We start from the raw sequence: 14,947 nt of genomic DNA, 5'->3' as shown, positions 1-14,947 counted from the left end.
GGTTAGTTTTTTTTTTTTTTTTTTAGTTTTGTTGGATTTATTTACACAACTTCATTCCATGAGCACTCACAGAAATGAAAAAAAAAATAAAATAAAATAAAATAAATGTAAAATAAAGGCATTCTGTAAAAAGCAAGAAATAGGCTTCATTATGATATATAAACTTTTAAAAATAAACATTAAAGAAGCAAATAGACATTGTCATCACACGATCCTCTTAAGAGCTGCTCCATTGCTTTCAGTCCCATCACAGTATATTCCTCAGCCGATGCCTAGTTGTATGAAATCTTAGATTAATTATTTTTTTCTGAGCTCCTTATAAACTAATCATCCATGTCGACATGAGGCAACGTCATTTACTGAGGAAGATCGTATGTCAGAATATGTATTCCTTTGTATCATGAGAAGTTTTAAAAGAAAAATCGTTTGACAATTTCATAAAAAGGACATTTTTGAATATGCAATACAGATGACTGCACTGAAATGTACAAAAACAATTGAACAGGTAAATGTGTCAACCACAGGAAAAAAAAGCGAATTTTACAGTTTTTTTTTAGTTCATCAAAATTAAATGGACTGGAGAGCTTTCTTGGATTTACAACCTCAGTATTTTCCCTGACTATGCAGACATTGTAATGAGATTGTTTTGCTAACTGCTGTTTCCAAAGTCAACAAGTTTCATTCTTTCAATCTTAAATTAATGATGCTGATTGAACAGTATGTTGTAAGATACTAAAACACTAAAAGCTAAACACTAACAGGCTATGTTAAAAAAAATCCCCAAGATAGGCCTGATATTTAGATATCACACACTTAAGCATAAGTTCCCCACTAGAATAAACTCTATTTCTCCCTGTTCCTTTATGGTTTTTCCAGTTGGATACTGTCCTCCTCCTGCACAACGTTGCAGACATCCTGGTATGGGCCGCGTGTCTGGGAACATTCGATTTGATCATACGTGGCACAACACTCATCCAGATTTAGCCCCTGGTGTATGAGATAAAGAGGTTGGAAATCAAGTCAACACAGAAAAATCAATAAAAACATATTCCTGTTAAATTGATTGCTGGCACTAGATAACATGTTCATTCATATCATTGTTCCTGCTTTCAACAGAAATGTTTGCACTGGTATTTCTCATGTGCCTGCCCTGACCTGTGTTTGACTCAGAGAGGATGTGACTCATTTCAAGTTCACCTGATAAATGTTTTCCTCTTCCTTCTGCACCTTCTTTTTCTCCAGTTCATGTAACTTCTTTGACTGTAAAATAAAAACAGAGGTTGGTAAAGAAGTTGGTAAAATGGTGCGACTTCCAAGCTGGGAAAGGCAAAAACACTATTAGAAACAACTGATGAATGCATTGCACTCTGTGGCAGAAACAGCCAAATTGGGGCTGCCTCGCAGATTGCAACAATTTCTAGTTCAGTGAGTGATAAGCTGATATTGAGTAACTGGAGATTAACCATAACTTCAACATCAGTGCTACAGCTCTGTGTGTATGGCAATGTGCAGTCAGTAGTGATAATATGGCCTTCTGACCTTAAAGAGAAGAGTGGCAGAAGGCAGCAGCACACACAGTAGAAGTAAGATTCCTTCAGCTGTCAGGATCCTGTTTTTGGTGTTTTCACTGAGGTTTATTGTCTTCTCGATGGGCTCTAGGGTTCAGAGGTGAAGTAAACTAAACAGTTGCATCTTTTCTCTATTCACTTACAAACTCTAAACTTTATTTGTAGAAAGTCAGAGTGGCCCACAAGGGTGATTGTAATGTTTTATCACTGCACTTTAGTATAAAGAACACAATCTAATATATAAAACTGAATAAACAATTGACAGTTTTATTAGCTGAGGGTAACAATGTAATACAGGTTATCTCACACATACTGGTAATGCCTAGAGGAGCTTAAGGGTTGTTTCACATTTCCACATCAGTAAGCTGTACTTAATAAGATTATGATGTAAAATGGCATTTAAGTGTGACAAATTCCTATGTACATTAGTTTGATTGTAACTTAATCTAATATCGGTGCTATTCAAAGCAAAAGACGTGGCAGTACACCATCCTGATGATGTAAAGATAAACTATATAAGGATACTGCCACTCACACGGTTCTTTCTAGCCTAAGGTTAACAGGATTTCTGGCTTATGAGGTGTTAGCAGTGTTTAGAGCTCATGTCTCCATATCAAACACTAAGCTTCCACACACTTCTGATTGGTATGCATTGCGAATAGGACCCCACTCGATAACATACAGACATACACACACTCACTGTAGACCTGGAGGTAGGTGCCATGTGTGTGAAGAGTCAAGGAGTTGTCATCAATGCGACACTGATACAGCCCAGTGTCATTCAGCGTGACTGACGTGAAGTTTAGTGTGTCACAAAATGATCCATCCTTTTTCAGATTTCCTTCTCTAATTCTGTCTGAAAATAACACAGGATATGGGCCTACGAAAGCGCTGCCATATTGAGACCTTTTGACCCATCTGGATGTCTTATTGGGCTTGTAGCAACACTCCAGGAAAGCATTGTGTGACAGCGACACGCTCAAAAAGGGAATGTCCGGCATTAGACTGACTCCAGTCTCAGCAATAGCAACTGTGGAAGACAGTAGTTCATTATTCAAAGTTAACTAATATAATGCAATTGTATATGTTCTTAAGGTCTTAAAGTTTTTAAAAGATGAATAGCACCAAGCAATAAAACAAGCTGAAAATGTACACCACAAAATGCAGCAAGATAGCACAACCATCTGCTCTTACAGGAGATGTGGTTCACTAGAGCAGAACTCAAAGGAGCAAAGATAATAAAAAGAAAACATATATAGGCCTATAATAAAGATATATACTTACATACTTATTGTAATGACATGCAGAAAAAATTGAATTTCCCCAAACTCAAAACATAATTTCATCTACACAAATATAAAGACTTTTATCCACATAATATTGTTTCAGATATTTTAGTGTATTATAATAATAATTTGACTCACCAGCAAAGCTGCAAAGACCAAGGATTATACCTATACCCATTTTGTTCCACAAATACTTAATCCAAGAATAAAAACTAGAACTTTAGGTAAAATGTTTTACACAAGAACGATCGAGTTCTCACTGTAGCAATGACAAAGTAGCGTTTTGTTTTTTTCCTCATTCAGGATTTATGCTTGAATGACTTTGGACCAACCCATATTTGCATAAAAGCATGCATTAAAAAACTGATTCTGAAAGGGTGAAAAGATTCTCTAGACTAGTCTAATGAAACAATAGCTGCGTTTCATGAATACCAGGCCCTTCTCATCGTCTGGCCATCTCCAGGGTGTAGCATGTTTGGTGGAAGCGTCATGCAATGGAGGTTCACTACAGCACAACAGTGACCCAAAGCACAACACACAGTGCAACAATGACCCAAATCCAAGACAGCACTGGAGCAACTTCAGGACAAGTCTTTGAGGGGGCCCACCCAAAACCCCACAAGGCTAAAGTTCCTATCCAGGTGTGTAAAGTTCATAGACACTTCGAGTTGAAGCTGTAATGGGTGCCAGAGGAACTATTAGAAATAACTGAATTGAGGCTGTGAGTACATTTGTAAATGAGAGATTTCAGATTTTGGTTTTTAATAAATGTGCAAGAATTTCTAAAAACATGTTCACTGTCATTATAAGTGTAGACTGATGGGCAAAAAACGAAATCTACAACACAAAGTATATAGAAAGTGAAGAAATTTGATAGTTTTTCTAACGTCACTGTATATTTAAGAAGTATATATTTTATATACACTGCAGATTTAAAAAGAGATATACAGATATCAGATGTTTCAAGAAATCAAGTGTGTAAATGATCCTAGTACAATTATCTAAACATATAGTCTTCAGACAGTCTTACTAAGCCACACCCAACAATACTTCAATCCCAAACCATTATCTCAGAATAATGATCAAATTATAATTTGATCATAATTAGATAAAATGAGAAAACAGATACTCATTTCCCCAATTTATTAAAAAAATGAAGAATTAAAAAACAGAACGTACCACAATTGTCCTTAAGTATACATCATTAAAGAGCAAAACCCAAATACACAGTATAGTTCTTGCATATTCATTGTTTATAGACAAGATGACAGATGTCTGTAAGACAAGAAAGCAGTGTCTTTTTTTTTTTTTTTTATACAAGGCAGTGCCTGGCAGAGTTGGTGTAGGGCCAAAATCCTATTGCTATGATAGAGATGGACACAAAAACAGTTTGCTGTAGGCCAAGTTACATGAACATTTAAAATAGCCCCCAACCCTTATACCAACCAATCAGAATCCTGGGATGAGCTCTCAATGCGTGAGTCATTGTCTCGAATTGTCTGAGATCCTCCATGAAACGCAGCCACATCAGTGATTGTGTCTGTAGACTTAAGAGCCCTTTAGAAAACAACTTGATCATCAGAACAAGGCACCACTATATAAATACATTTTCTATACATCTAGGTATTTGTATATAGAATACATGAGGAAAGGCATCTGGAGGAGAGAAAACAAGGAGTGCCTGTAACTGTCATCCAGTGAAGGAATCACAGTGAGCTGTTATTAACTGGGTTTCACCTGCACTGCACTTTAACAGGTATAAAGCGCTGCTTGAGATGATCTCTTTGTCATATGTCTATCCCATGGGTAGGTTGGCTAGCCACAGCAGATATAGTTTTACATTCTAGAGATTATGTCATGGAATCAACATTTGCATTAATTGTTAAATTGATCATGCATAGACGAGTTACAGACAAATCCTGTTTCTCTCACCATTACGGCCAAATGCATAGCACAAAATTACAAAAGCTTCTTTGAAAACAGTGAAAGGAACCCCGACCCGTTTAAGTAAATGAAATACACATCATACACTAAAACTGTGCGATAAGAAAATGTGATCATGCTATCACAAAGGTTGAGCGTGTTATGGTGTGAATGCAGCTCTTAAGTCTAATAAAAACTAAAGCAGGGAACAGGGTATAATTATCTAATTTATAATTTCTCTACAGTTTTCTCCTTCAGGAAAACATTTATGTACAATTTCTAAGAGGAAGTCACAATCAGGTGGATGAAATGTTCAAACAACAATCAAACACCTCGTGACACTCAAGTGACTAATGGCACTATCATTTGCATGATTTCATACTGAGGTTCAGTAGGTTTAAAGGGGGCATGTTTTTGTAGCAAAAACAATCAGAATGCATATCAGGAAGTGATCATGATTACAGTAAGAGTGACACTGGTAAGACTGCAGTTTTCCCTTCCTCCAAATCTTCACCATTTCTTTTGTATCCCCCTCTAGCTACTTTGTACTTCTGCTGCTGGAACAGGTCCCATGTGTTCAGTTTAGCCCCAGAGGTGTTAACAGTGGTTGGTCCTCTATCCAGGCCATAACAGGACAGCTTATAGCAATTCCACAGTCTTTTACTTAAACATCCTGACCCACAGAGATATTGAAGACAACCTTTTCATTTTTTTTTTTGCTGATGGAAGTCCTTAAAGCGAAGTGCATACAAGAAATCGCAGATCGACAGCTTATATGTGGGTTTGGTCACAAGGTCACAGCAGTCTATTGTTATTCATCTCACTAGTTACATTCATTAGAGAATTGGACACTAGCTATTTTGACTGACAATCAATGTTGTGTTCATTTATGTGCTTTTGAAAGCCCTTCTCTTCAGATGCCACATGTTGGAATTTTGGGGAGAGGAAAATGCAGGCTGTGCTACTGCACCATCAGCATTAGGTAACATGCTGGTACACAGAAGAAGCATGTGATCATGAAAATTAGAGCTCTTAAGAGGATCTTACAGTGCTTTGTTACATCTTTGGTCCTGTGTGCACAGCCAAAACTATACCACTACTCTAGATATTTTATAATCTACTGCTGAATAAACAAGAAAGAGCTCAATTCTGATACAAATATTGCTACCATGGAAGAACAGATTTTTTTTTAAACTAATAACACAAATGTAACGGCACATAAGACAGCACAGAATGATCGTTGTGAACACTTCTGTAGCACTAGGCCTTAAGTGATTGTTGTATATGCTTGTACATCTGTGGAGGGGCCACCTTCTGCACATTAAGCAGAAATCCTAATCTCATGTTTTCTCATAAGCGTCTGGTTCAAGCTCCCTTCAAATAAACCAAAGCAACAACACTTTCTAAACCTACGGTACTCCCCTTCTCTACATCTATCTTCTTTCCTCCCTATGATGGTCTGTGCTACACATTCTAGGATTGCCTTCTTACGTTTTGTCTTTTCTTTGACATGTTGCTTTATATTTTTTGGCCCAGTGCTGTAACAATTTCTCTCAGGTGAGGCAACTCACTGACCTAACAGGACTAGGAGGAATAAATAAAAGTAGTACATACAAACAATTCTCCATTATTAACATCATGATTACCTATTGTGCCACTACATATGATTCTATGTGGCCTAATTACAGCAAGAACCCTCCAAATAAACACATCCTTACTTAAAAACTTTGTAACACACATACACAGACTTTCTTGCTTGCAATCTTTCCATAATCAGGGCTGCCTGCATGACGCCCAGCTGTTCAAAAATGCTACTTAATAGAGACCTTGATAAATATGGGTTCAACCTGTTTGGAAAAAAAAAAAAAAGTGCATCCCTGTGGTACTTTGGCATAGACTAGAAATAACACTACATATCAGCAGGTTCGTTTAAAATACATGTTCAAATGCTACACTGGCCCCTTAAGGGTTCCACCTGGTATGGCTAATTTGGCAGGCAAACATAGGATTTCTTCATTACTGTACATCTGTTATTGGCAATAATGAGAAATTATTTTCTAGTGTGCATGTCTCCAGTGTGTGTATGTGTGTTACAGCAGGTTGCAATCTCTAGATTTTGTTAGGCAGCATCTCTCACAGCAAAATATTGCTTCTTTTTTGGCACCTCTCTGCAAATACCACCTCCCACTCAAAAGTAGAAAGTTTCATTTTTTTTCTTCGTATAATTCTCTACTAAGGAAGCACAAAGACAAATAAAAACATACACATGCACACACAATAAACCACTGTACTGTGCATGATTACCCCTCTCCCTTCTGTCAGGCAGAAAACTTCCTGCTTGGCTGTGACAAACAAAAAAAGCAGCAAGGTTCCAGACATGACTTATGCAGATTTAGGAAATTCCAGGGAAGCCTCAGAAAGTCACTCTTGCACTCCAAACCAGCACCAGTTCAAATCTAAAGAGAAGAAATTACAAGGAAAGCTTAACTAAGATGACAGTAATGAGTTTGATTATGACACAGCTATAATTTGCACAGGGGATAGGGAGGCATTTTCTAAAATCCTATTTTTGTCTATCACACCTTTACAGTTTCACTTTGATTTTAGTCAATTAAATGAAAAAATGGAGAAGGGACTGATGAAAACATTTAATCTAGATGCCCTGTAATTGTTAGCATGAGCCCGTCTTATGAAACTAAACCTATGCACTTGATCATAAATGATGCTTATTTTGAATCTTACATTATACTTCAGGATCACAGGAAAAATAGAGCTGTCTCACCTAGTGGCCAGCAGGTGGCATGATGATGTCTTAATTGAAGTTACCCCGCTGCAGTGAAAACTTGGAAAGGGCCTCCTGCAGCCTGTGATACTCCTCTTCAACAGTCTGCATCACACAAAATCAATATCACCTTAGGAACTGAGGTCACACACGCACACACAATCCAGCCTCCTCCCTTTAACATCCCCTCTTTGTCTCCCTTGTTGCTTCTCTGACACGCCTCATTGCAAGCACTGGACATAATAGCCATTTTCAGAGAAGTCCAATTTCACAAGGCAATTTTCAGCCAAGCAATAACAGTCGTGGTTAAATGGTTTTCTATTCTCCACTTTCTCTTTGTGCCGTTTTGGCCCTATTTGTCCCAAGTATACTACAGCTCACTTCTTACTTAAGTTATCCTCAGTGAAATCCTTGATGCCCAATTCTGTGTCTCTTTCCAGTCAGCTCCCATGTTTTGTTATGTCTTTCATCTTTATCTGCCCCTGTCATACAGTTTTCTTTCTGTATTCTCATCCATATCTCTCTTTGTTCACCTTATCTTACCTGTAATCTCTTTAGGTGTTCCTCCAGACTAGTGAGCCTCCTGCACACTTCCTCTATCCTTTCGTGTGACAACACCAGGGGCGCGCTGATGCTCTGCTCCTCCTCCCTTTTCGTCCCTGCGCCTTCTTTTTCACAATTGTTATTGTCCTCCTGCTTTGCTCCTCTGTCGGTGGCGTGACTTTCTTCTGTGGATGTAAAGACTCAGTTTAAATGTTTCAGAAATCAGTTGCATTTTTTTTAAGTATCTATAAATGCTGACCAATAACAATGGTGTTGAACACTAGTAACACCTTAAACTGTAAAGCATATTGATCCTGATATAACTAACTCATATTGCTAAATCTGTACTCTCATTTTAGGGTGAAATAGGTCTCAAACCCCAAAAATTTTAGATTAAACATAAAAAAAACAATTTGTCATGATACAGAAACTGAACCCAGGTGATTCTTTTGTGTTACAAAAAGTGCACTCATCTTGTTTCATAACCCTTTTGCATTATTAGCCTTTTATTTCTCTTCATAATGGAGAGAAAAGGTTGTTAAGGCCATGATGATACACAGATACCAAATTAAACATGGACATAATTTCGTTCTAAAAGTTTAATGTGAAGATTGCCATTATAACTATGTGCTAAATATGAATCTACAGCCATGAGATCGCTAACTTGTTATGGGTTGATGCTAATATGGGTAATAACTCTATTGTTGTCATAGATAAACATATGAGATATAACAGAGTCAGTCTGCCATTCATCCTGGCTTAAAATATTTATGCTAACCTTAGCTTCATATTAAGCACTCAGAAATAACAGTGATATCTATCTTCGTATCTACATTTCTGCAAGAAAGAGCTGTAATAACCATAATGTCCATGTGTTTATTTAAAAACACACAGAAGCCTACCTGTTGATGGACAGCTCCTATCGAGGTCTTGATTGGGCCCCTCTGACTGCTCCTCTCCATTTTCTTCATCAGGCTGTGAGACTTCTGATAGATTGATGCTGCCGACCAACAGCCTTTTCAGCGACACAACTAACAAGGCCAGATGGATTCAGTGCTTTCATTAGAACTACAGACAAGTGCAATGAAACAATTGAATAACAAAAAAGACAGTTATAAAAATAATCTGCAGAAGTATATGGAAGACCCTCATTCACCATCATCCAAAGCAGTGTGGGCCACCTTCTCCTGGACACTGTTGGAGTGGCCTATCAAGTCAAAGCCTTTGTCTGACAGGAAATCAATCAGCCTGTGCCTGGGATCTGCAGACTTGTCATCCATCAAGCCATCCTTATCTCGATCTACAGACAGACACAAGGATTAACCTAACTTGAGTGTTCAGAAATGTGTTAGAATAAAAAAATGTGTACCACTTATAAAGTGTTAAGCTGATGAAGCACTGCGGTCTCACCACTGCTGCTTTTCAAACCTCCATTCTCAGTCGGGCTCAAAGGGGCAGTCAGCCTGACGGAGAGAAAATGACAAAAGAAATGAGATATTTTGAGATTGGGGAACTTTGGCAGGCAATGAATGTATCTTGTTCACTGAACAGACGAGTGAACACACACACACAGACACATACGTGGAGGGACTGAAGGGGGCTCCTCCACCCACAGGAGGCAGCTGCAACCTTAGGGTTGTTCCGCTTTTCTTCAAATCATCCACCGCTAACTTGATCACATCAGTCCACCTAAAACGCAAATATAAACAAAAGTAACATTCATCCTGTGGTTAAGTTTCTCAAACTAACATGATGAAGATCTGTGTATTCCTGTGTATATGACACTCACATTTTCCTCTCTCCAACAGACTGAGCCACCAGTTCATAGATCTGAGCACCACTCTCCCAGGTAAATATCACATAGAAAGCCTTACGATCTGACAAAATAGAAAACAAACAGAAATTGGTTGAATGATGCTAATCTCACAACACAGGCAGTGTCTATAATGTTGACACACTGTGTATGACTAACCTGTGGCCACCTCGCGGAGAAAAACCGAGTCCAGCTTGATGATGGGGCTCAGCATCTGCTTGCCCTCCTGCACAGCGATGTTACTCTTGCTCTGGCACTTGAGGACCATCTTGTCATCCTGCCTCTGTAGGAGCACCAGCAGGTCCCCGAGCAACACACACTGTATCTCTGAGGGACAGGGAGAAACATGAGGGTGGACAGTGCTCAGGGCATGACAGCAGAGGACATGGAGGAAAGGAAGGGAAAACAGCAAGATAGAAAGGTTCTCTGCCGTTTTCTTTTTTCATGCCAAGGCTTCATTACTATAAGTTGCTTTTATACATTTATATTTATTCATTAACATATTTCTTACCAGCTTCACATACAGTTTATAAAAGTCATAGCCCTTTTGTTTTATGTTTATTATTGATAATATAATATTGTGGTTTTACTTTCTTCTCCTGTGTGTGTGTGTATTTGTTGCTGCTCCTGCATACAATTCTCTTGATGGAGATTTCTGAAGTTGTACTGTGTTGAACTGAATCGAGGCAGATATAAAAAAGGAAGTCAAACCGGTCAAATGTCACAGAAGCACCTGTGGGCCAGCTGCATTTTCTTCTACATTTCTTTTACACTTAAAAGGGGAAATGAAAATTTTTCATAATAATGGCTCCCTAGCAAAAAAAAAACAAAAAAAAAAAAAAACAGCTATCTGACATGACCAATAATGCCATGCAGTTTGCATGTAATGTTCAAACAAGCATATATTTACCAATTGCTTTTTCTTTTGTGACTCTCCAGGTTAGAGGACCTTCATAAAGCATCTTCTTCTGAGTCAGGTCAATGTTCTAAGGAAGACAGCGGAGGAATATCAACAAAAATATTAAGACTTACAAAAATCTCTAAAGTGCAATAGACTGCAAAAACTTCCATGGAACAACCTTACCTTATATTCAGTATAAAGCTCATTACTTGGTTTGAGCCCTGATGTGTCCAATTTACGCTGGTAGTCCTTCAATGTCTGGGAACAGAAACCGAGATTAGAGTGTCAGACGGGGACACAGCTCTGAAGCAGTAGTAGTCTTACAAGCAGAAACCTTCAGAGGTCTTAAAATGCATTTACTAGACTCCGATTGGTGCTCAATCACTATATAACAGTATGATGAGTGATGGATTATGTGTTTCTCACCAGAAGGTTCTCCATCATTTTGACCTCCTCATTGACATGGTTGAGGATCTTTCTACAGCACTCCGCGCTCTGCTGGATCTTCTCCTTCTCTGTCAGGTCCCCTGTGGAGAGACAGAAAACACAGTGTTGAGGAAAATCCAGCTTTCACTGCAGAGCCCAAACAAAAGCAATAAATCATGAGTGTACATAAGAATCTTGGTTTGACAGTAGGAGATTCTTCAAAAGTTTTGCGACATGATTAATTAAATGGACATATGTGATTATAAATATTAGCATAATAATGTTCTGTATTTTAAAATATGTAATTTCCTTTTAAGAAAAGACTGTTATTCAGCATGTCTCTTGTAACATGCATAAACACCAGATATAGACTCTTAAGTGAATTATTGAGACGTTTCATTGTTTCAGCAGTTTTCACCCTACCTACCTTTTTTCTGCCTTTTCAACAAACCAAGGTATGTAGAAAGCATGTTGAAATATCACATACCATGATGCACACACACCTGTGTTCTTAGCAATATTCTCCAGCAGCAGTGGGTACTTGGTCAGTCTCTGCATCTCTATAGGAATGATGTCTTTGAGCTGCAGCCTCCGGCATTGTGGTTTACTCTCTGCCTCCTGGTATTACAACACATGCAGTTATAGCACAAGTATGGGACCGGTTATGTGACTTCTCCTTCGACTTTTTGTTAAACATATAAGATTTTTTTTTTTTTGAGTTTGTCTATGTGTGTGTGTGTGCATGTGTGCTAACCTGTATGAAGGTGTTGAAGCGTGGTTCTCTTTTCTGCCTGCTCTTGATCTGGTCCAAGGCCCATGACTGGTGACTGCAGAAACGGGCTGTCAATTTCTGGAACCAGTCCCCCTCTGGACCTCCAAACTGAAACACACACAAACACACAACAGTAAGACAATGCGCTGTGCTAGCCAAAAATGAGAATGAGACAAATAAAGATTCTGGCAGAAGGGAAGCGAAGAGAGCTTGGCAAGTTACAAAAAAAAAAAAAAAAAGACCATCTAATACTGTACAATGGTGTTGCTCTTATGGCAAATATTATACTTTGTTAAATATGTAACTTTTATTTTTTGTTATATCTAAACAAAATCTGTTTTGGTACAATTTTAGTGAGATTGTGTTGAAATAATCTGTCAGAACATCAAGTACAGCTACACAAATACTGAGAAAAAAGAAACAGGTTGCTAAACAGAGAAAGAGTATTACTCACCAGGTTGTGCACTGTGGTGCTGATGGATTTGACTATATATTGGTTATCCACTCGCAGTTTCTTCAGGCTCTGATAGAAGTTATCTGGATTCACAGCCAGACATAAACAATTTACTTTTAAAAAATACAGAGAACAACTTTCATTTATGTAGTCACCAACGGTCACAAAAACAGCATTAAAGGAAGAGTGCCGAAACATCACTGCATAGCCTGTAATCTAAAAAAATACAACCAGCAGCTTCAATCTTTGCCAAAAGCCATTTTAGAGTACAAATTTTGATTCAATGCATAACGATTTGCTCAGGCAGCATGGTAGTATTTAGATGGTTAGCAATGTTGCTTCACAGCTTTTCTATGTGGAGTTTGCATGTTCTCCCTGTGCTTGTGTGGGTTTTCTCCAGGTACTCTGGTTTCCTCCCACAGTCCAAAAACATGCATTTTAGGTTGATTGGTGACTCTAAATTGCCCATTGGAGTGAGTGTGAGTGTGTGAGGTTGTCTGTCTGTCTATGTGACCCTGCAATGGACTGGTGACCAATGCCGTTCACCCAAAGAGAGCTGGGATAGGCTCCAGCAGGTATATTTAAAGGTTGGATGGATGGATGGTTTGCTTGTCATGTGGAGACAGAGTTCAAACTTCATGTATGTGGTTGTGGATGGACATAAACACAAGTCAGAAAAGGCCTATTTGTAATTGCACTCACAGTGCATCTCAATGATGTCGTCCAGGTTTGGGAAGATGGCAGAAAGCTCAGTGGCAGTCAGGAGCTCCACTCTCTCTAGAGGCTTAGCAAACACAACCTGAAGGACACTTAGCATTCGCACATGGGCATGCTCGGTCGTGAACAGCTCTGTAAAGGGAGAGAGAGCAGGCACAGTATGAGAGAAATTATAAAGTGAGAGCCTACATTGCACCCTCATAGTATCTGCCCATCTCTTTCAGCCTCATCATGTATTGCTTCAGCTCTCCGCACCATTGATGACCTCCTGCCTCTTGGTCTCCTGCTTGGTGAGACTGGACAGAGCTTCTGGGGAGGCCAGCTCCCTCCAGTTAGGTGGGTCCTGCTCAAACTCCAGGAGACGTGGCTCCATCTCCTCCACCTGTGGGGAGGGGCTGGTTGGAGACTGGCCAGGCCCTTCAAAAACTGTAATTGGTCCATCGACACTGAGGAATGAAGGGAGTGGGAGAAATGATTGGTTACCACAAGGTAAAAAAGGTTTGACCCAGACAGCTATCACTTCAGCAGCAAAAATGGAACAACATTGTTGTGAATCTTCTGTAATAGATACAGTAGGTAATAAATGAGCTGGAATCACCAAAATGATGATACACTAGTAGCTACCTATCAAAGTCCTGTTGTTATTTCTGTAGCTTTGCTATAATATTAATATAACCTCACATTAATGGTTGCTATGAAGTGGATATTAAGATTTGGATTGTTCTGCAATAACAAAACATAATAATTACAACTGTAATTAATAGTTAATTTATGTTAAACTACAGTGAAGCTATGTAACTACATCTTAGAGTAAAAATGGGAACGTATAAAAGCCATGGCAGATTTCTGTTACATGGTAACCATCACAGTATTCATTCCTGGTTATGGCACTAATAAACTCACCAACATCCATACACTACAGTTTTTTTTTTTTCAACTTCTTCTAGCCTTTCTGCTACAACTACACATAGAACACAGCCTTGCTTTGTATAAGAAAAAAAAAAAATCAAATGGAAAAATGCACTGAAATCTTTGAATTTACTTGACCTCTGTTGACTTACTCTGGATCCTTTACTGTTTCAATGCATTCCCCTCTGGGTCCTGGCATTTACAGTCGACTAACAGCAAGTGAACTCTTAATAAAGGGCTCACACTAACTCAATAATCATTCCTCTAAAGAGCTAAGAGCATGACCCCTCTCTGAAAATGAAAGCAGCTGTTTAACTCTTACACTCTTCCTGTCGTTCACAGAGAAGGTCCACTACTAGAGACAGAGCCATCTGACACTCAGTACTGAGTCAGTAAACCATAGCCATAGTGGTTCATTTCAGAGGAGACACAGACATGTGCCCTTGAAAAATAATTTGTCCTTATCAACATTAACTGCCACTTACCTAATAGTTCTGACTGAGTCAGGCGCCTTTCATCATCAATATTCTGATTATTCTTCTTATCTTATATAACTGCTTTCTGACTATTTTAGGATTACTCTGATCCTGTAATGTCTTTCAGTTATGCAGACCCTGTCTGTCCCTGCTGTGCACCTCTCCAGTCAGAGAGGCTTTAGTGGGGGTTTGTCCATCTTACGGATGGAGGTGCTGGGGGGTGAGCGGGGCAGTTGTTGTAGTCATAGTAGAAGGCAGCTGGAGATCCACATCACTACGGGAACGGATCTGTTTGGCCCGGGAAGAGCCACGGCGACGAGAGGGGTGCCGGTCCACGCGGGCACTCTCGCTACGTGCCACTTTCCTACTGTAGGGAG

At 39.0% G+C, this 14,947-nt stretch overlaps 2 protein-coding genes across 7 annotated transcripts in view; both read right to left on the bottom strand.

The window, feature by feature from the left end:
• Positions 1-433: 433 nt before the first annotated feature.
• On the bottom strand, positions 434-3,148 carry cd79a (CD79a molecule, immunoglobulin-associated alpha). Its single transcript, XM_026316683.1, has 5 exons — positions 2,993-3,148; positions 2,269-2,598; positions 1,540-1,655; positions 1,198-1,260; positions 434-987 (listed from the first exon to the last, which is right to left on the bottom strand). Exons 1-5 carry the CDS (start codon positions 3,030-3,032, stop codon positions 862-864), a joined length of 675 nt encoding a protein of 224 aa, XP_026172468.1. The 5' UTR covers positions 3,033-3,148; the 3' UTR covers positions 434-861.
• Positions 3,149-3,982: 834 nt separating this feature from the next.
• arhgef1 (Rho guanine nucleotide exchange factor (GEF) 1) overlaps positions 3,983-14,947 on the bottom strand; it is a 34,962-nt gene continuing 23,997 nt past the window's right edge. For 5 of the 6 annotated variants that reach the window (XM_026316588.1, XM_026316590.1, XM_026316591.1 and 2 more), the window contains 18 exons: positions 14,773-14,937; positions 13,441-13,631; positions 13,171-13,317; positions 12,469-12,551; positions 11,997-12,122; positions 11,746-11,860; positions 11,243-11,343; positions 11,000-11,074; positions 10,826-10,901; positions 10,075-10,242; positions 9,892-9,979; positions 9,684-9,791; positions 9,513-9,565; positions 9,259-9,402; positions 9,005-9,133; positions 8,103-8,287; positions 7,560-7,664; positions 3,983-7,233 (listed from right to left, as the gene is read on the bottom strand). In XM_026316588.1, coding sequence (XP_026172373.1) covers positions 7,590-7,664; positions 8,103-8,287; positions 9,005-9,133; positions 9,259-9,402; positions 9,513-9,565; positions 9,684-9,791; positions 9,892-9,979; positions 10,075-10,242; positions 10,826-10,901; positions 11,000-11,074; positions 11,243-11,343; positions 11,746-11,860; positions 11,997-12,122; positions 12,469-12,551; positions 13,171-13,317; positions 13,441-13,631; positions 14,773-14,937 — 2,029 coding nt within the window. In that variant the 3' untranslated portion in view covers positions 3,983-7,233; positions 7,560-7,589. The remainder of the gene's footprint in view (positions 7,234-7,559; positions 7,665-8,102; positions 8,288-9,004; positions 9,134-9,258; positions 9,403-9,512; positions 9,566-9,683; positions 9,792-9,891; positions 9,980-10,074; positions 10,243-10,825; positions 10,902-10,999; positions 11,075-11,242; positions 11,344-11,745; positions 11,861-11,996; positions 12,123-12,468; positions 12,552-13,170; positions 13,318-13,440; positions 13,632-14,772; positions 14,938-14,947) is intronic. The other variant, XM_026316592.1, reaches the window with a different exon arrangement.

Source organism: Mastacembelus armatus, chromosome 16, assembly GCF_900324485.2.
Source record: "Mastacembelus armatus chromosome 16, fMasArm1.2, whole genome shotgun sequence".
Taxonomy (NCBI): domain Eukaryota; kingdom Metazoa; phylum Chordata; class Actinopteri; order Synbranchiformes; family Mastacembelidae; genus Mastacembelus; species Mastacembelus armatus.
This window is presented reverse-complemented; position numbering and strand designations above follow the sequence as displayed.